Genomic DNA, 21,957 nt, shown 5'->3' on the forward strand with positions numbered 1-21,957 from the left:
TACACTATATTACATAAATATTAGAAAAAATTATATTTTTATTATTATTGTAACAATTAAAGAATTATAATTTTGCAACGTTCTTGGAATATTACAGGCATATTACTGACATTTTCCAGGCAAATTTACATTTACATCTCTGCAATGTTACATTGTAATCTGCAATATTGCAACATTGCAGTAATATTACTTCAATCTTCTGTGCTATATGGGTTGTAAATATTGATTGTAAAATATTAAATATTACAACAGTAATAATTGTTTTTACAATTTGATAAATTATATTTTATTTTAATAACCAAATTATTAACACAGAGTTAATAATGTTTAAATTATGTTCATCCTGGATGCATCTTTGACGCACGTTGTAAAGCATAAAACTTACGTGATGGAAAAGTGCGGAATAGCACTGATTAGTTGCTTTAATGGTTGCATTCAAGCGGACTCAATAGTTGAGTGCTCGTTATTGGTGTAGTCTTTTAGACCATCCATCAGCATTTTAGATTTGAAAGAAAGAAAGAATACATCAATAACAGCGAGCGCTCATTTCCATCGAAAGTTTAATCCGGATCAAAATGTAAAAACCAACCAACTACAATCGAGTATTTCCCTTACAGTTGAACGATAGATTGATCTCGGTGGAAACTAGGCCAGGTCCGCGACAAGCGATCATTGCTCATTGCAGCGATCACTGCATTCAATCGCCAATTCGCAATTTGATAACGTTGAAAACACGGCGGAATGGCGAGGTATTCGGGCGCATGCGTGGCGGCGTTACGGCGGTGCGTCTGTGGCGCACTCTAAAAACAGTCGTGCCGAAGATGGCGACGTGTGAGCGGCGGCGTCCGCGCGGTGTTTAATCGAGGAGCGAGAGAGAGCAAGAGGAAGGTGTATCATGTTGCCGCGGTCGCAGGCTCCGCAGTGTTTCCGTGATCCGCGTTAGGTTTAGTGCAAATGTAAAAGGAATGTCAGAAGCGAAACGGGTGCCCCTGCAAACCCTGGAGTTCCCGGAGCCCCTGGGCCACGCGACGAAGAAGGAGAAAAAGGGGAATATGGGCAAGCAGCTCGCGCCCTCCTTCCGCTTCACGCTCACCCTTCCTGAGTCCAACGAGAAGACATGCCCGGAATTCAACTATGCCCAACTCCTCAAGTCGGCGGAGGTAAGCTATCAAGCGATTTATCCGCACCCATCACTCCCATAGGAAGGGGAAAACAAAAGACCGTATGTCAAGCCTTGTGTCATGCACGCATAAAACATACGGAGAAATGAAAGAGAGCGAGAGAGAGAGAGAGAGAGAGAGAATGTGAGCGGTGACAAGATGGGGGAAGAGAGAATAAAAAGAGAGAGAGAAAGAGAGAGAGAGACACACACACCACCACACACACACACACACACACACACACACACATGATGGAATGCGTGTAGCTATCTATCGACGAGACGTAGACGCCGAAAAGGCGCGAGGGATCCTCGTCGAGGTGGCTGCCGCGCGATTGTCACGCGGCTCGCGTCGCTGCCGTGTACGCCGGAATTTATCCAGCCGCATGCATAAGACAAGGAATGGCAGACGACAGACGGCGGTGGCGGAAACGAGACAGAGCGAGAACAGTTTCTTGATCGATTTACTATCCTTCGCTGTGCCGGATTCGCGCGTGTCAACGTCACCGCCGTCCAACATTCAGCCATAAGCTGTCAATCAATTAAGTCAGATTGCACCTTCAAGGCAAACGCAGTTTTTTATCATTCTCTGCGAAGAAACACGGCGTCCTTCGTGCGCGTCCCTCGTCTTTTCTGTTCTTAAAACATCTATACAAGAGAGTTGCCATTGCGCGATCGTCCGGCATTTCATCTGTCTCTGTCTTGCCTTCTCTCTCTATCTATCTTTTTCTCTGTTCTCCTTCGTGAAGAAGGGAAAGAGACTCACATGTATGTGACGGCGGCGTGCCTTATTCATGTGTGCAGCGTCTACGCCGGTCTATTTCGCAAGCCATGTACATTTCGTCCAGCGAGTCTTGCTATGTGAGAGAAGGATACGCGGAAAACGCGATTGAGAAGAGGAAGTGGGAGAGAAAATGTGGGAGACCGAGAGGAAGAGAGAGAGAAAGAGGGGGGGGGATGAGGGAGAAAGAGAGAAAAGCGACACATCGTGCGTGAACGTGTGGTCGCGCACGGAGGTCTCTTATTTCACGCGCGCGCGAGAGAGCGTGCTGCGGGACTCTCCTTTCTGAATTGTAGATCGATGCACCGGAGGAGACTCGTGACCGCCGACACGTATCGAATACGCCGCTCGAAACGCGTGTCATGCGCTCGCGATTCCATCCTCTTTCCCTCACTTCTGCCGCGCGATACAAGTGGATAATAAAATAAATAAATAAGCACCCGATCTAATTTGATGTATTTATTACTTCGATAATTGGCGAATAATCTACTTCAATATCCTTTTCGGCGAAAAACGCATAAAGTAAACACGATCCTGATGGCAGAATGCAATTCGAGATCATTCTTAAGAACAAATCGCGTCAAAATAATTAAAATTACTCGTGATTGATCGCAAAATTAAATTTGTTTGAAATCAAATACTCAAAATAGAAATCTTATGATCGGCAGGGCTTTCAATCGATTAATTTAATTTTTAATAGTATATCTAATTTCTTTAGAATAAAAAAATAGTATTCTAATTTCTTTAGAATAAAGTAATAATTTAATTTATTTAACAAACAAATTCATACTCAAATAATAAGTTGAGAGTAACAACTGTGCGTGATAATTTGCTATTATTTAACAATTATATTTTTGAATTTCTTCGAATTAAAACATATTTGGAATTTATTTAGCTGCCATTATTTATTGAAAGTGTATCTGATATATAGTCTGCACAAGAAATTAGAATTTTATATTTTTTTTTGTATAAAAATGAATGCTGTATATCTGAAACAGAGTTTAAGAGATCACAATAATTTATACATTTAACAATACATATATTTATAGTTTTAATAAAAATTTTCTTATTTTAATTGCTTTTTAAAGCCATGTTTTTTTATCCAGATTCTAAATCATTGCTATTTTTTTTTTGTATCATTTTCAAATGCAATACAGAAAAAAATTCCAATTTTTTCATATTTTTTGTTAAAAAATACATGTAATTTATTTTTGAAGCCATTTTAATGTTATCACTATTCTTCATTCTGTTCTCTCTTTTTTCGTAAATAAATCGATAATTTATGGATGTTATTAGACGGTCTCGAACATACCACGATATCCATTACATAAAATATTTTATTTTCAAGTGAATGCATGAAATTCGTACGTGAATTACACTATCCATTGTTGCGCTTTCAATCGCGTTTGTGTCTCGCGAAATAACGAGTTTGGCGAGACGGAAGGGCGATAAATCGTCTCTGAAACATTTGCACTCGCTCCTACTCTTTTCATTCAGAATGTCTGGATTGCTCCAGCTCTTTCGAGCAACGCCGCTTTATTTATTTTCAACGATGGTCACGCTGCGTGCAATTTGCAGCTTTGTTTTGATCGCGCACGTGTTTTCGAAAACGTGGCACGAATTCGCCGGCGAATCAAATTTCGAAGTGGCGGCAGCGCGCCTTTCGAAAATTCGCAATGTAAAATCGATCAACCATAAGATATATATTGTTGCAATTAAACGAGAATTAACGTTCGTGAAAATACGCAGCTATATTCAGTAAACTCGTTTCATTTTTTAATGCTCGTGTTCATCCACCACTACTATATATCTCTATTATAACATCAGAAGCAAAAAAATAAACTTGCAGTTATATTTGAATAGAAATTTCTACGATGAAATAATATTTGCAATTGATAAAATATAAAATATATCGACAATTATCTTCTTGTTTTGAGGAAAAATTAAATAATATTTATTTCTACATATTGATTTAACAATTTGTAGTAGCTATGAACATAGTTTATTCTGTTTATTAATTATATTTTATATAATTTATTTCCAGATACACTTTATATATTAATTAAAGAAATAAAAAGAGAATTTTTAATATATTTTACAAGGTTTTATCGATTGTTGTTTTATTAAAACATATTTTTGTATTAATATATGTTACAAGAATTTTTATTGCATATTTTCTCATTTCAGATGTCAATCTGATTATGAGACAGATGGTAAACAAGCTTTAACTACTCTCTTTTTTTCTCGCATTATTTTCATCGTGACTATCGTGCTTGCGTTCTTCTCTTCTATTCAATTTTATCTGAATTTTTTAATTCATCAAGCGATAAAATCGCGTTACTGGGTTAGCCCCGTATTTTTTTTTTAAATTCCGATAATAACCGCGAGCAGCGAAGCGGTGTGAGAAAAAGCGATACCGTGCAGATTCGCGATTATATCTGACTGATTAATTGAGTAACTAATTGAATGATTAACACGGCCGATTCGATCAAGACGCGTTTGTGCAGAAAAGAAAGAAACCAATTGATACTTGATCGTCAATAATCACGTCGCAGACAGGATCAATTGCTCGATTCGGCGTCCCTTCAACAGGGGAATAGGAGACTGTAGGAGGTAGTTCGTGACGTGGGAAAGAGCGCGAAATCACAAGGACGACGTTCTGCTTTATGCGCTCCTGATATTCTTGGCTAGCATCCTTTTCAGAACATCACACTTTCGCACATATCACTTTTGTTTTTACAATTATGAGTGAAAATTAGATTTTTGTTTCTCCCTTCAGTTTTTGTAATCCTTATTCCTGAGAATGGTCGGTATACATAGTCCATTCTTATATTTGAGACTGTCTTACATACAGTCTAATAGGCTATCTACAATAAGCCAGTTATCTAAGCTTAAGCCTTAAGCCGTAAGAAATTAACCAATTACAGTCGATTATTCTTCTCACATTCGATTGCGATTGGACAATTTCTTACAGTTTAAAGATGATACATTTATTTTTTTATGCGACAAATTTATCGAGCTTGTTAATTGGTTGTAGAGAGATTCAAGAATTTTTCTGTTCTACAGTCTTTGTCGTACGACAAAAACGGATAAATGAAATATCACCCTGAGACTTCGCTTATTGTAGAAAGAAGTATTAAGATGTCATAAGCCAATCAGAGAATTGTATTAGCAATACTTAAGACATTACTTAAAACGATTTTAAAATAGAGATTGAATACCATCTAATAATCTTATTTTGGAACAAAAACAAGACTGAATTGTTTTCAATATACTAATATGAATATATTAATATATGAATGAATGAATGAATGAAAAAATGAAAATGAATTAATATATCTCAATATGTGTGAATATACTAATATGAATTAAACTACTACGGATTTTTTATATATCTTCTATTTCGAAAAAACGAAAGTCTTCAATTTTTCTTCTTTAATTTATAGTATTCGCTCTATGTATAAGATAGGGTAACTCATGATTGAATTATCAAATAGACTTTCGTAATTTCTTAATTATCTCCTCAGGAGAAATATAAATACATTTTGCATGATGCAATAAAAGTTATTCCGTACATACTCTATGTATGAAAAAATAGTGTTTTTGAAAGAGATTTTACTGATATAAATTTGACTAACATTGATCATAAAAGATATCTTATTTTCAATGATACATTTATAATAATATTATTATTATTATTACAGAAATTGATGGAAAATAACATATTTGGTCAAAGCGGATCTTTGTATCTAATAATAATATATCTAAGTCGAATAAGGCTCATCTAATTTATTTTATTTTTTTTTTAATTCTATTTATGGGGATATTGAAATAAACTAAGTGAGAATCAAATCTTCATTTCATTCATTTCCAAAAATAAAATATATTAATAATAAAATATATTCATAGAATATTTGTAAATAAACGTTAAATTCTAATATTGGACCTTATTACATACATATGAATATAAAAAAGCCTAAATCAAAAATAAATTAAAAATGATAAAAAAAATAAACATTATCTTTCTAAATCAGTTTTAAAATGGTTATTAATCATAAAAAGGAAATTCCTTAGAACTTACTTTACTTTCAAACATTATAATTATCTTTAATTTTATTTGTAATTAACTCTTCAATCTTTAGAAATTTCTAACAATTTAAATGCAATTTTAGCTTAAAAGATAGCAGTATTGAAAATCATTATTCTTTAGCATAAATCCCAAACAAATAATAATAGCTATAATAATAAGTCGTGTAAATAGACCTTATTTAATAAGTACATTGTTTAAAAAAAATATTTATACTCATTAAAAAAATTGATTTTATTTTTTTATTTTCCATAGTTAGGAAGTTGAATAATATTATAATAAATTATGAAACATTGTGTGCTGCTAAATTTTGCAGCGAATTGTATAAAAATGGCTCATACACACAAGTTTTTGTTATGTTAAACGTGTTGCTATCGATTCTAATTTTTTCTTGTTTATCTACTTTCTATGATACATCTTTTAAACATATACTGCAGGCATAAAGCGAGTTTTAATGTAATAAATTTAAAAGTGGGCCTTATTTAATGTTGGGTTTTATTCGGTTCAGATTATTTTTTGCGAATTTTTAATTCAAGTAACTGTACGCTGATTATTTGTCAGCCTTGAAACACTCATAGATTGAAGCTAGAATAGTAATAAAATTGACAAGCAATTTAATATTATTGATGTTGATTAATAAGTATCTTTAAAATCGTGTAAATAATTTTGCATGACATGATACCGTTTTTCTACCGTTATTTCTATGTGAAAAAAATTATGCTTTTGAAATAGAGTTTTTGATAAATTACGTTTTTGAAAAATAAATATTGCGAGAAATAATAATAATAATTTTTAAACCGGATTCGAGAACTTATACATGAGTGCGCGTACAGATACGCGGTTTATTCTCTTTGATCGATCTGAATTTTTTATAAATTAGTGAAAGTGGTGCAGAGAGCGAAGTGAGATAGAAAGCGATTTGATTGTGAATTACTAGGTCGATTCGCGAATGTGCAACAGCACGTTTTGATGCGTAACTCGAACGATTATAAATTAATCTATTTATTTTGCAGAAAAAGCGAAGGAAAGAACAAAAGAGGGGAGATGAAAATGCGACCAATGGACTGGATCCGTTCGACGATGACGATGACGAGGATAAGCTTAAAGACATGGCGAGACGGTTCGAGGCAAAATATGTATGTTGACGATAAAAAAATCTGACCTTTGGAATAAAATCGACAGAGGTTAATTATTTCTCGTTGTCTTAGGGAACCTCCACCATGGGAAAGAAAAGGCACAAGTATGATGATTACGTGGACTTGGGCGCAGGATATGATGAAAACGATTCCTTCATCGACAATACTGATGCTGTACGTTAAGTCCTTTTCTATACGTAAGAAAATATCTTCAAAGAAGATATCAATTTTTAATGCAAATATTTTGTCAATAGTATGATGAGATCGTACCCGAAGAGATGACCACGGCGCACGGAGGATTCTATATTAATTGTGGAGCTCTTGAGTTCAGAGCAGCCGATAGACGTTCGTTAGTCCATAATAATAATAATAATAATAATAATAATAATAATAATAATAATAATAATAGCGATGATGAGGAAAGTAGCGAAAGTAGCGAGGAGGATACCGAAGATGTAGATAGTCCTAATCCTAAAAGAATAGATAAACGAATCATTAGCTCCTCGGATGACGATGAGACGGAGGATATCACTGGTGATAACCCGCGAAAGGTAAATTGTTTTTTAAATATATGATATTCGCTATAGTTCACTTGATATTACAAACACTTTAAAGCATTTTTTTGATTGATCAGTTAGTAAAATTTTTTTTCTGATTGATCAATGTAGTACTTTAAAACATTTATAGTGTTAAGTAAACTCCATTATTTATTTTGTATATAATACTTTGTCCATATGTTATTCTGTATAATGTAATATCTGTTACAGAGACGGAAAATTGAGGAAAATAGCGAGAAGAGAGTTAATCACGAGAATAGCAAAAAGAGGAAAAAGCCGCAAAATCATCAAGCGCAAGATGCACAACAAAATTCTCAACCAGATTTGGATCTTTTGAGACGAAAGGAAAAGAATGAGACGACAGATGCTGAAGGAGGTACAGGTGTGTCTCACTTTCTATATCGTCGTTATTAAGTTATTAAAAATTTTCGATTTACACATTATTTACGGAATAATTCTGGTGGTTTTAGCTTCGGAAGATCAAGAGGAGAAGAAAAAGTCTGATAAATCAGAGAAAAATAAAATAAATGAGAAAAAGTTCGATATTAAAAAGTTCGAAAAGAAATCATCAAATAGTAATGGATACGACGCGAAGAAGATAGATCTAAAGAGATTGGATGCTAAAGATAGTAATATTGACGATGCGATAGAGAGCGTTGTTAATGCAGCAGCTAGAGGAATCGAAGACGACTCGAGTCGTGATACAACAGATTCGGGGAAATCCCGCGTTTGCCTTTACGTTGAATCCGACGGCGAGGAAATGGAGAATAAGGAAGCATCTTTGCCTGAGAATCTACCCGAGGATATAAGAGAGATAGTGAATAAATTAAAAGTTCAGGCGGAAAATAGCAAAGATGGTGGCAAAAGCAAGTTTTTCAATAGCGCAGTTAATGAAGTGCTCTTTAAGTAAGTTTGTATAAATTGCTTAAATTACCCAAATTACCCAAATTGTGAAAATTATTCTAAAATCCGTTACTTTTATATTACAGTTTAGAGAAAAAACTGCGAATGATGAATTCGCCTAGTATAAGATTACAAACCTATGTACACCTAGTACGATTTTTACCTTGTAGTAAAATTACTCTTCTCAGTAGAGCTAAAAAACTTTATTTAAAAGACGCAGAACACAGAGTGAACGAACCGATGCAAAAGTAAGATAGTGTGTCAACTGTATAATACATAAGAATTTATTTTGATATTTATAATATTATGCATAAATTATATCTTTTTTATATTTTTGTTCTTTGAAAGTTTTGATAAAGTTTGTTAACACTTTATAGATTAAAAATGCTCATCGATAATATTATGCCATCAGTTATGGATAAATATATGAAAGAATGTCAGAAAGTTGCTGATGAAAAGTAAGTAATTTTATTATATAATAGTATGTATTATTAGTGATTTGATATGTCACAGTTTTTATTCTTGATTTTTGCGACAGTTCACTTTTGCTCTCTAATAGTAGATTATATTTTAATTCTATTTATAATAAATTGTTTTATAATTTTTTAATTCTATTAAATACAGTTGAATTAAAAAATCCAGTACATATAAAACTATAGTTTATAATTTCTTGAATATAAACTTATTGTAATTTTTTATTTCTCAGTCCTCAATTATACTGGGAGATATATCGGTACTGTTGGTAAGGCGCCCCTCGTAAGAGGAACCCCTTTCTATTCTCGCCTCTTCGACTGCTCTTTCTCTTTATCTTTCTTCTCTTTTTTACTGTCTTTAATCTTTTTTCCTCTAATCTAGTCATGCTTACATGCTTTTGCTCTCTCAAATTACCAACATTCATACAATCAATTATGTTTATACATATAGAAGAAAAGACATTTTATTACTTAGCGTGATCATTATTCTTCATCTATCACATTACTGAGAAAGCAGAGGAAGATGCGGGGCTTTTTATCATCAGTATCAGTGTTTAGTTCATCATTAGAATCATCTTTTGTGTCAAATAAAAAAACTGCTGCATTTGATGTGGGACACAATTCGATGACTAGGCTATTTGATTATGTATTAAATATATTATTAATTTATTATACTAAGTATATTATTACTAAAAAAGAAATTAAGATCGCGGAATTCTGTCACAACAAATGCTGATCATCATTTTGTCATCGCGAAATCATGAATCTCATAATATTACCTTGACTAGAATGTAATTAATTGATCGATTTCAGGGGGTTTGAGGGATCTCCTGCAGATGCAGAGAGCAGCGATGAAGAAGATAGTTCGTCTAAAAACACGGAAAAGCCAAAAATACCACGAAAACGATTTCCATGGACTGACGAAGCAAAGTTTGTTTGATCAAAAATATATAATTCATATAGATTGGATAATCTGAATGTGTATTCGCACATATATATGTAAATTTCAATTTTAGGAAACTTGTTCTTGAAATTGCAAACGCCAGGAGACATTATTTCAAAATTCTCAGATCAAGAAAGGAGAGTATGGAATCGTTTGTTGCTTCTTTTCTGGATACGAATGTATTACCATTATGGCCGCCCGGATACGTACGATTGCAAACCTTGCTAAAATATGCTAGTCCAGTTGAACCCGCGTAAGTAGTATATTATGCTGTTAATATATATTACATTCAATTATTGATACACTGTCTATAAGCGTTATAAGAAACTTTCGCTATTTGTGCTTTGCTTCGTGCATGAAAGTCCCTTACTATGGTTTTTTCCTATTTTCATCAAAGTGAAAGGAGTGTGTGTTCGAAAATTAGGATCAAGATCCTTGAAGATTGATTTAACTAGTTTCTTTGCAAATCGCGGTCAAGAAATCTGGCGCGTCACATGACTACGTCAGGAAGGTTAATTGATCGCTTCATGGTTTGATTATTGTATGTTTTAGGAAGGTGTAATGGATTAATACTGATTTCTACTTCTTCGCTCGAAACATTAACGGATTCCTAGAAAAAAAGTCATATTCTACGAAAGTGATACTCAATTTAATGCATTTATAAATATTAACAAGATTATATGAAATTATGATATTAACTTGTACGCAAATGTTTAATGTTAATGTTAATTTGTCTTTCTCGAATGCTTTTTTTAGTTTCTTGTACATGCAAAAATTGCTTCAATTATTTTAGTTAGCATACACTCTTTGTTATTATTATTAAATGCACACAGAAAATTTATTTTATATTTTTGTTTCTTACTATATACAGCTTGCCTCTTCCTGTCTTATATTTATACATTCCTTTGATGTCAAGTATTTATGTGCTACTCTATATTAATGGATTTTTATGATTTTAGCATTAAGAAGAAGTTGAAGAAATCAAAAGAAATGGTCAATGCAAACAACGTTACCACTTCTACGAATACTCAAGTTTGCAATGTTGCAAAGAATGATGCAACAAACGTAAATAATATTTTGTCTCAAGAAAACGAGAGGACAAACACGAATGTATCCAAAGTTCAGATCATTGGCGAAAATTCGACGAATTTTGCAAGTCAAGCTACAGCGAAGTCTGATGTTAATACCGATAGAAAGCAACATAGTAATAAATATAAAGATAAGCATACAGAGAACAATGCGGGCCAACAGCTGGAAAGCGCTGCGGTCAACAATTTTACAGTTGGTAAAATTTCTGTAGTACCTACAGCACAACTAATGGCTCAAAAGCCAACTAAGAGTCACGTTGAGAAATTTAATTTTATGGATTTAACAAACAGCTCTTTGTCCATAACACGTGTTGATTACGATAAATTATCGACAAAAATAACTGAAGCGATAAAGGATAGAGTTTCTATTACACCGTGTCCGGAACCTGTGAGCCTTTCTAAGACGAACGAAATTTCCCAAACAGGACATCATTCCGTATATAGACAAGATACTTCCTATTCGTCAGCACAAGCCTTGAAACATAGATTCTTGCAGGAAAATGACATTAAATGCGAAAAGAGATTGGACGACAAGGATGTTGACGCAACGGTCATGAAGACTGAAAAAAAAGAAAAGAAACGAGAGCGATGTGTAGAAGTCAAGCATAAATCATCGCACGATCAGAAGAAAAGAAAGAAGGATCATAAGATGATTGAGCAACAGATAGGGCCTATTAATCAAGACGTAGTGCCTATGCCACAGCAAACAATTCTTTCAAAGGAGGAACAGGAACAAAGGCAAAATGAGGAAACAATTGCTGCAACTAATTTTCTTAGTCAGATCATCAACGATGATTCTTCGCCACGAGGCTTAACTGATAAACGGAAAGACGGTTTCATTACAGATGATACTTTAGCGAACGCAGTACAACCAACGGATCAGGAAAAGGATGTCCAGATGGTAATGAGATCGTTGAAGGAGTTGCAAGAGTTACAAGAAATGAAATACTCCCCTAATAATTCGCCGGTCGGTGGTACTATACAAAAGCCTGGTAAATCAAATGCGCAATATGTCACTTATCAGGAAGACTATCAGCGATTGTATCTCAAAAAGGAAGATAAAATAAGGTCTAAGGAAGAAGCACAATGGTAGAAAAGACGTATCTTATCGCCGATTTGAAATTTTTTTTTCTTGGGGATGATAGTAACGATCAGTTAGTAGCGAAAGATAATAGGCGGATTCTCGATATTTGTGTAATTATGTTTCGTTTCGAATGAACAATCGAGCGAAGGCTGACGAAACTTCTTCCACTTATACAACGCCGTTATTGGCGAACGCAGCTATATAGATTTATAGCGATCATACTGTGTATGTCGTGTAAGGATTTTTAAATATTTTCAAACAAAAACCGCCAAATTATGTACATACATTACAAATTTGCTAGCGATAGTTTTGGTTGTATGTGTACAGTATAAGTATATAAATTATAAAATTCTAAGGTATTCAAAAGATGTGAATACACTTGGCGAATGAATAATGAGCGAACAAGTGAATGTAAAGTTGAATTTATTAGAACTTTCTATACCAGTTTTATAATCTAATTGGATGTGAATTAAATTTTGTTCGTATTTACTGTGCACGTACATTTTTACAAGATTCAATAGCGAAAATTCATATTCGCTCTCCGTTCATCATTTGTTCAGTGTGTGCATATCTTAATAAGTATTTGTGTAAATAAGTGAGCAGCGTCCAATCGCTCCGTGAATTGGGTGGTCTATGAAAATTTTATTTTCATTTATTCGACGAGCCTTCTGTGATTTTTTTATTGTGATTTTGTCGATTATTTCGAGATCGGCATTTAATATAATTTCGGCTACATACTTGTAAACGTTTTGTTTTAATCGTAAACATAAGCATATTAAATGCTCTTTTTTTTAATAAATAATATTGGACGAATGGATTATTAATGTCCGTAAACTTTTGCTTTATATTTTCTTATATTTTTTGACCACCCGTATCACAGAGCGAGAAAAAGATGTCTTGTGTACTGTTCCTCCTTGTGTTTCATTTGTCATTATCACAATGTATGTACGCGAACGAAAAGAAAACAATTCGATATACATTCATTTCTCGAAATTGCATTATTGCCTTCCATAAATATGATTTGTTATAGTATAATTATAATGGATTGGCGATTCGTCATAGATATTTATAAACAGATTGACGATTGCATAGAACAAATTAGATTGCAAAGCTGTGGTATCGGATATATGCATGATTTCGTAGGAGCAAAAAGTCACAATACTTCCATTGTACATTATCTTTGAACCGTCTTTTTTTTTTTTGCTGTAACATCACAATAAAATATCTTCAACGCTTTATAGTGTTGGAGGCGGGAGAGTGCGATTATCACTATATTAGCTCAAGAAGGTACGTGCGAGCATCCGTTGCTTTCTCGACTTGCAAATTTGTGTGGCTTTGTATGTGGCTTGACTGAATAATAGACATGTTAGATAGTGTTTGGAAAGGGGAGAGTGAGGACGTGCGAGAGAGAAAAATGTCTCAATGAGACGACGAGAGTGCGTGGAAGAGCGAGAGAGCGAGAGAGACAACTAGAATATTTTTGGAACACATAAAGATGACTAGTACTGTATTATATACCGTATACCTTACCCACCCCCGCCCCTTCCCTAACTTACCCCTATGATACTTAGAATACGGATAAAGAACGTCTTGTACAATTCCGCATTGAGAATTTTCACTAAGACGACTTAAAATATAAGTTTTGAATATTTTTTACATAAGCCATACGATTTTTACCCTTCTCTTCTACGTCATGTGATATGTCACGTCATTGGTGATATCTTTGAGATTTTTTTCTTTTTTCGCCTACGATCCGAAAACAATCCTGAACAAGAATTAATAGTAACATTACATTAATGTTATAATTTCTTAATCAACAATATAATTGTTATGTAGTATTTACAACATGTTACATGATATAATTTATATTGTTGAGAAGTTACATGATGTAATATTATTGTCAGTTTGTGTTCTGCAGAGAGCCATACAGCACAGATAATTCTAATAATATAGCAATGTTCCAGTAATATTGCAAAATGTTGCAATATTACTGGAAGCAATGTTGCTGCAAGCTTCTGTGTTGTATGGAGACTTTAAATATAAGTTTTGAATATATTTTACACAAACTATTTTACAAAAACTATTTCTATTCTCTTCTGTACCTTCTGTACCTTCTGTACATGGGATATGCATTGTTGGTGATAAATTTATGATTTTTCCTTATTTTCTTTCGTAATTCATATCGATTTATTGGAAAACACAATATGCGAAAAGATCCAACGCTGTCATGAGTAGTGTGTACGACAAGAATGAAATTTCTGAAATTTTTTTACCAAATGTTCTCAAAGATTTTATTCTTACTTATATTACGTTAATCTGACTTACCAGAGTTTTGTGGTTGCAAGTTCAAAGTGTTATCATAAAATATAAAGTGTATCATCGTTAGATATATGTTGAAAGCATTCGTACAAATTCGAACAATCCACTCGTACTCGGAATCTAATGGTTTTTTTTCGGACATTTCAATTTTTGCTTTTGTGTTGTCGCATGAACAAGAAATGCAACTTTATAATTTTACTAATCATTGTTCAACATTTTCGATAACAACGAATAATGTGTCATTTTCTTCATTTTTCGATAATGGGACAATTTCAGAATGTGGAATAATGTGAATTTCTATCAATGTAAATGAACTTTAATCTCGGTCTAGTTTTACTTTTAATTTTTTTTCAATTCTATGAATGTCAATTCATTAATTTCTGTCAATGTATAGATATTAGTTAACTTAAACATTGGTTTACTCTTTATTTTTCCCTTTTAGAAAGCTCATTTTATAATTTCAGTTTAACATTGATTTTTCTTTTTATCTTTTCTTTCCTAATAATTTTCTCTTTTACCATGTGTTTTCTTTTTTTTTATTTCTTTTACTCCGTACTACATTATTCCAGCAATATTGCAATGATAATGCAACGTTTTCAGAAATATTGCAATAAAACTTTTTCTTTTTATCTTTTATTTTTTTTTATATTACTTTTTTCTTATATTCACAGATAAAATTATTCCAATAATTTGCAATGACACTGCAACATCCTAGTAATAATATTGAAAATGTCGCAGCAATGTTGTTACAAACTTCTGTGCTGTATTCTATATAAGATTCTTTCTAATTATCTCAATCTACCAGATTATAATATCAGTTTGCACGAACATTGGAAAGAGTAAATTAATTAAGTAAATTAAGAGTAAAATCGAGATTAAAAATTGATAGCAATGAGTATAAGGCGATTAAAGAAATCAGAAAGGAAATTTATTTCTTTTTTTGAAATCATAAATATTTCTAGCAAAGTTTATAGGCGACTGTTTTGAAAACGAAAGGCGCTCACCTCTACTTTGATTATTGACTCAATTTTATCAGTTTTCGAGACATCTGGTCGACCTCGTTCCTATTCTCGTTCATCGCGGCCTATAAAATCGTTCATTCGCGCGCGCGCGTCATATTTGGTCACATTTTCACGGGAAGTTGAGTGTCTCGTCGCGCAGTGCCGCCACAGTCGCGCGCGCCTCGTGACGTAATGCGCGCAGCGGTCTGAAGTGAGCGGGGGTGGGGAGGAAACGGCGGTCTGATGTGTGACCTTGCAGTGTTTGTAAACAGACACACGTTGCCGTCGCGAAGTGTTACGGACGATCGCCATCGCGAAGAGCGAGCCACTCCGAAGGCGCCTATTCGTTTCCGTGGATCGACGCGTGTCGTTCGCAACGCCATGGAAGTGGAGCCAATGTGCATCGTGGAGAATGAGACGGTGAGTGGCACGATTTTTTGACAATACGCGCGCTTGACAATGTGCTCGCGCGTGACGCAAACCTGTGCCATGGGGAAACAGCTACGGGTCTTGCGTGCGCGCACGGCCGGGGATTACACCACATTGTGCAAAGAGGGCGCGCGTCGGATGGATGTGTTTCGCGCGTTCCAACGAACGCGATGGTACGCGCGAATTGCAATTGTCCCGACATCCCAGGTTGCGAATCGATTGAGATCGAGCGAGTATAGGAGAAGCGGGCGGGATGGCAAGGGGGATTGCTGTTTAGCTGATATTTCGTTCATGCGGTCAACCTGGCGCCTGACTCTGCTTAGCATTTTTCGTGACAGATGGCGCTGCCGTTGCCGCCATCTCCGCGCGATGGCGCTGATTTCGTGTCAGTTGAAATTGAACCGCGCCCGCGATTCAAATCATCTCCCGTTCGTTTACGGCGCCACAGAGTTGTTGCCTTGGACGGTTGTACGAACGATTCACATTGGTTTTCAAAATTCACGAACCATCTTGACGAGCATTGCGGATAGAGTGGCGGATGCGAGTGTTTGATTTTGGTATGTACTTTGCGAATTGTATCGCCATCCGATTAGCTTAAATCATGTCGATTTCCAGTGGAAACTTTCCACGGCGAATTGCGTTCTAATTGCTTCGTGATTGAGAGGAAGTTCTATCCGTGAATTATTATAGCAAGTGTCATAACGCATCGAACATTTCGTGCAATCGTTAGTATTCATTTCGTTTCGTATTTTAAATTAATGTAATGTTAAATCTTATCGAAGTGCAGCAAGTGCGCGATGGATATATGATCGTCAGGTGTGCATACATACTTAAATAATTCGTGTTAAATTTAGCGCATTTTGTGTATCTTAAATGATCCACCCAAATTTTTGTATTAATTTAATATAAAATAAATATGTTAGGAAATAATGCAAATATTATGTAAAAATTAATACAAGAATAACACTGACACAATTTGTAAGCAAATTGCGAAAGTATGTTTTTTTTAAGTAAAATTAACATTTATAATATATCAAATTTACATATTTTATTTATTTATCTTAGAATTTACATTTTAAAATATATTATTTTTATGTTATTTGTTCATTTTCTTCATTATAAAATGTTACTTCAATACTAAGAAATATTGAATATACATTCGATGCAAAGTTTATAAATAACACAATCATATTATGTTGTATTAATACTTAAATATGTTAAAAATTCAACAATTTTAACAAAGACCAATTTTTTCATATAAATACAAAATATTTTTACTGTACATGCATCGTACAATTAACTGCGTTGATCGTGTTTTTTATTCTCCATCGGCAATGTTGGATTTTAAAGACATATTGATTTTTCAATTGTAAATTCGGGTAGATGAATTTAAATTTGAAAAATGCAAGCAAAAATGTAATTTAACTTTTTAATGGTAAAAATTTGTTAATGCTTTTGCAATAAGAATTTTTTCAGATTTTTATACAGTTCGAATACAATAAAAATCAATACTGAAGTTTGAAGAAGATCGTAGACAAAGGATGAAAAATTCACATTGCTAGCGAAGGATTAATAGTAATTCAAACATTCACTGAAAGAATCGTTTTTGGTATTTGGGATTATAATTACATGATAAAGTACTATACAATATATATATTGTTTTCAGAAACAATATTGTTCTTTTTGAAAGTGATATGTAAAAAAATTAAGTTTTTAGAAAAGGAGGAAGCTATTTTTTAACTAAACAGAAAATTATTGTGACATATCAACAAAAAGAATATACTTTTAGACCAAGCCTATCCAATTTGAGCTCCGAAGTCAAAACGCAAAACTATCGAAAGATTTCAAGGACTAGTATAATAAAGTATTAATAAGCGTCACTTAAATGCGTATCAACATTTTACCATCTCCGAAATCTTATCTACATTGAATTTTGTTTATGTTGATGGCTTTGTGTTTTGACTCTGGAGCTCAAATTGGATAGGCCTGTCTTAGACACATTATCAAATATTATTTTTGTCATTTTCGTTTTACAATTCCTAAGAATCATTCCTTTTTTATGACAATTTTATATCTTAGAAAATTACAACAAATCCGAAATAATTCAGTAAAAATATACTGTTGGGGAATTTGTGTCAAATATAACTCATTTTGTCTTGAACAGTAAATTCAAATTTTTGTGTTCATTTAACATATATAAGATGAATATATTTGGAATAACACAGATATTATATAAAAAAATAATCACAAAAAAGACAATACAGTTTGTAAACTAACTGTCGAATATATTTTTTTAGTACAATTAACATTTATATATTAAACGAATACATTCATTTACCTTAAAATTTATAAAAATTTTAAAATAAATTAAAATAAATTATATGTTCATTTATTCATAAATTATGTATCATTTTGACACTAAGAAAAGTTATAAGAATCTAAATTTAACACAAAATTTTTAAATAATAAAATCTTTAAATGACATAATTACAGTTAAATTAACACGCGAATATATTAAAAAATTCAATATAAATTGTTAATAAAAACTTCAGTTTCCAACACAATGTTGTTTTTACTGTGTAATACTATGTAATGTACTTTAACATATCAGCAACTTACATTTATCTTGATTAGCTGAAATGGCTAAATTTATAATAACATTTCTTTTTCATATTTCGATCATCAAAACTTAATTCTAAATGTTTTTTGTAGAAAAGAATTTCCTTTTTGCAGAAATAACGATATAATTAAAAAAAATGTGTCATTGTTATAGAAAGTACTATAATCTCTTTGAAAATCTTAAGAACACGATACAAGTGCTATTTGACGAACAGACTGTGAAGTTGAATCTACTTTTGGTAATTGATAGAATAATCTTTATCTAACTTATTCATGATAATGATTAAAAAATTACTTTTTTTTAATTGTGATCACTTTTGGTGTTAAAGAATGATATTCTTTTTAATATATAGAGTTATAAGTGTAACTATTGTTATTAATATTATAGCAATAAATAAAATAAACTATAAAATAATAACTACAAAAGTAGAGCTCTGTAATTATTTTATCATACAAATATAATTATCATAAATACAAAAAAAATTTTTCTTTTAGTTCTTAACGGTTTATGAAATCATTAAATCTTATCTATGCGATAACTCATGAGCCTATATTTTTTTAAATCAGAATTTCATTTGTAATATTTTTTGAATATAAAACTCCTGATCATTCTGATTGTGTTTTAGGTATATTAATTCATTTCTTTTTCTTTAAAAAATCAAGCATACGCTTATTTCGAGTGTGAGAAACGCGAGAAACGGACCTCGGCATTTCGCAACACGATTGGACGATCGTCCGCTATCTTTTCGATATCTCGATACTCGTAGTATCTCGCATCTCTATAAATTTTAAATCGCAGTCACGGAATGTCGCATCATGTATCGTGGAGATAATTTACAAATGTTCCGTATGTTTCGTCACTATTACATTCTATAAGAACAAATTTTGCTCAAATACTCATCGTAAGTATTTTATTGAGACTCATTGTCAGCCATGACACGCTGTTCATCATAATTAGTCACGTTTTTCTCTGTTGCCGAGCGACAAGCTTTGTCTTCAGTCACAGTAGCCATCGATGGAAGGGTTAAGCGATAATTAGACTAGAGATTGAAATTGGATTGAAACTTAATCAATCAAAGCAAAATTCATTCTTACTTTAATTGATTAAATTTCAATCTCTAGTCTAATCACAGCTTTATAAGTTGGTATTGATAGCCAATTTTTATATTTAAAGTCGATTTTAAATATAAGTAAGTAAAGTACAATTTTAAGATGATATAAACCATTCACAGAATCATATTAGCAATATCTTAAAACATTATTGAGGCTAATATTATATTTGTTCCTAATGGCTGAAATACAAATACAAAATCTGATATGATTTATAACGCATAATGCATAAGAAAATGAATGAATCAAGATCCTTTATTTGCTTCCTTTTCATGAAATAAAAGACTTTGATTGGTTGATTATTTTTTATGCTTTTATGCGTTATGCAAGAATCTGTACTTCTGCCTTAAGATAATTAACTATGACGCGCATCAATCAAAAGAATAAGAAATTGAGAAGAATTTTAACCTATCAGAAACTGTGTATTTCACAGTTTATAGTTTCTGATAGGTTGAAATTTTTAAGCGGGGAGTTATGCATTATGCATTAACGCATAATACATAAGGCATAAGAAAATCAATCAATCAGAATCATTTATTTCGTGGAAATGAAGGAAATGAAGGATTTTGATTGCTTCATTTTCTTAAGTATTATGTTTATGTGTTGCAAGAGTCTGTGCTCTCCGATTTAAGGACCGCGAGATTTGCATAACATATAACGCATAGTGCATAAGAGAATCAACCAATCAAAGTTCTTCTTTTCCGTGAAGTGAAAAAAAAGGAAGGATTCTGATTGATTGATTCTCTTAAGCACTATGCGTTATGCAAAAGTCGGATTTATTCTCTGCTTTATTCTGTTTCCTGTTCTTTTGATTGTGCGTAACCCTTATAAATACCGACCATTAATCGCGATCGGCGGCGCGGTACAATTAAAATGGCGGCGCGCCTCCGCGAAGCGCCGCGCGGTGACGCCAGCGTCATCATCGCGCACATCGTTCGCGGGCCGCCACGGGCACGATCCGCGCGCGTCACGTCCCTGCTTGAGAGCCTTTTGGCCCGTGAACTGCGCAGTTGACAGAGCCCGCACGACGCGTTGCACCGGTGAGTTTTCCCTCCAGATATTTTTCGCGCGACGCCCGGCATGTCTCCATGTCGGCGTCGCGACGCCGTCGCGCGCGAGCACCACGGCGCTTCGCGACATATCGCGTTTTCGTTTTCGCGCCGCGCGTCTATTTCGTATCACGACGCGAGAAACGCCTTATATGCACACGCGTATGTAACGTTTCGCGGCGCGGCAACGGGCGCCTTTCCGTTGCCCATCTGTGTCGGTGTGCCGTCGCGACGCGCGCGTATGCGTGCGCGCGCTCTCGTTCTTCGTCTCTCTATTTATCTATCTCTCTCTTTCTCTTTTGCTTGCTTTCGACGGTGCGGCACGATGTAACTGGGACACCCGCTCGAGTCCCATCCGAGACGATCGTAATTCATAAAGTGTCGCGACATTTCCTCCGCCGCGACGCCGACGCGCCGCTCCGGTCGATTTCGGAGCCCGCCGTGCTACGGGCTTCCGCGTCGCCCATCCGCGACGCTACTGCGCAATTCAGCGACGACGCGTGTCACCATCGAAAGCGTGACTTGTGGTGGCCCACGATTTTTTAGCAAACCACGCTTTTTCGTGCGGAAAGAAAGAAAAAAATCTCGAGACGCACACGTAACTGGCACGCTGAATAATCGCGAGCTATTCTTGGAGCAAGATGTTTTGCGATACCGCCACGTATTCGTATTCGTATTTAACGAGCTTATCTTGCAAAGGGTTTTCGCTGATAGCTATTTTGTCGATTTTGAATCGGAAACGTATCGAACGGAAACGCATGCACATTGTGTAAAGAGACGCTCGATCAAGTTCCAGCGATTAAATTATATTTAGAAATCATATACTTCGAGAGAAGCTACAAATGTGATAATTATACTTGTTTAAAAATTATTTATAATTTTGATGTAAAGATTTGTATTTATACCTTATTTATCGATAAATGCTCACAATTATTTTTGAGATTCTATTATAAATTAAATTGTATGTAAATTATACGCATTTATATTTATTGCATAAATATAAATCATAAAAGTGAAGTATAAATACAATACCAATATATCTACATATATTTATTAATATTATATATATAAATTTATTAAATATAATATAATATATCAAATGTAATACATATTGATTAAATACAGAGAGATCAGAAAAGTAATTATTTAGAAATCTGATTTGAAATTTTTGCACTGAAAAAAATTCATTAAATCTTAATATATATTTTTGTAATAGTAC

General features: G+C 33.7%; 2 protein-coding genes across 3 annotated transcripts in view; both read left to right on the forward strand.

The window, feature by feature from the left end:
- Positions 1-820: 820 nt before the first annotated feature.
- On the forward strand, positions 821-12,524 carry LOC108694595 (ubinuclein-1). Of its 2 annotated transcripts, XM_018204174.1 has the most exons (12): positions 821-1,160; positions 7,041-7,163; positions 7,236-7,337; positions 7,418-7,714; positions 7,931-8,102; positions 8,191-8,626; positions 8,710-8,871; positions 9,001-9,081; positions 9,330-9,365; positions 9,910-10,026; positions 10,113-10,292; positions 10,999-12,524. In XM_018204174.1, the coding sequence occupies exons 1-12, from the start codon at positions 966-968 to the stop codon at positions 12,218-12,220; spliced, it is 3,123 nt and encodes a 1,040-aa protein (XP_018059663.1). In that variant the 5' UTR covers positions 821-965; the 3' UTR covers positions 12,221-12,524. The 2 variants fall into 2 exon arrangements, with proteins under 2 accessions (XP_018059663.1, XP_018059664.1); XM_018204175.1 differs by lacking the exon at positions 9,330-9,365 and having other exon boundaries at positions 966-1,160; positions 10,999-12,220.
- A 3,235-nt stretch (positions 12,525-15,759) lies between these two features.
- LOC108694563 (cAMP-responsive element-binding protein-like 2) overlaps positions 15,760-21,957 on the forward strand; it is a 37,014-nt gene continuing 30,816 nt past the window's right edge. The window contains exon 1 of the mRNA XM_018204126.1: positions 15,760-15,951. Within this exon, the coding sequence (XP_018059615.1) occupies positions 15,775-15,951 (177 nt within the window). The 5' untranslated portion in view covers positions 15,760-15,774. The remainder of the gene's footprint in view (positions 15,952-21,957) is intronic.

This window comes from Atta colombica, unplaced genomic scaffold (assembly GCF_001594045.1).
Source record: "Atta colombica isolate Treedump-2 unplaced genomic scaffold, Acol1.0 scaffold120, whole genome shotgun sequence".
Lineage (NCBI taxonomy): Eukaryota > Metazoa > Arthropoda > Insecta > Hymenoptera > Formicidae > Atta > Atta colombica.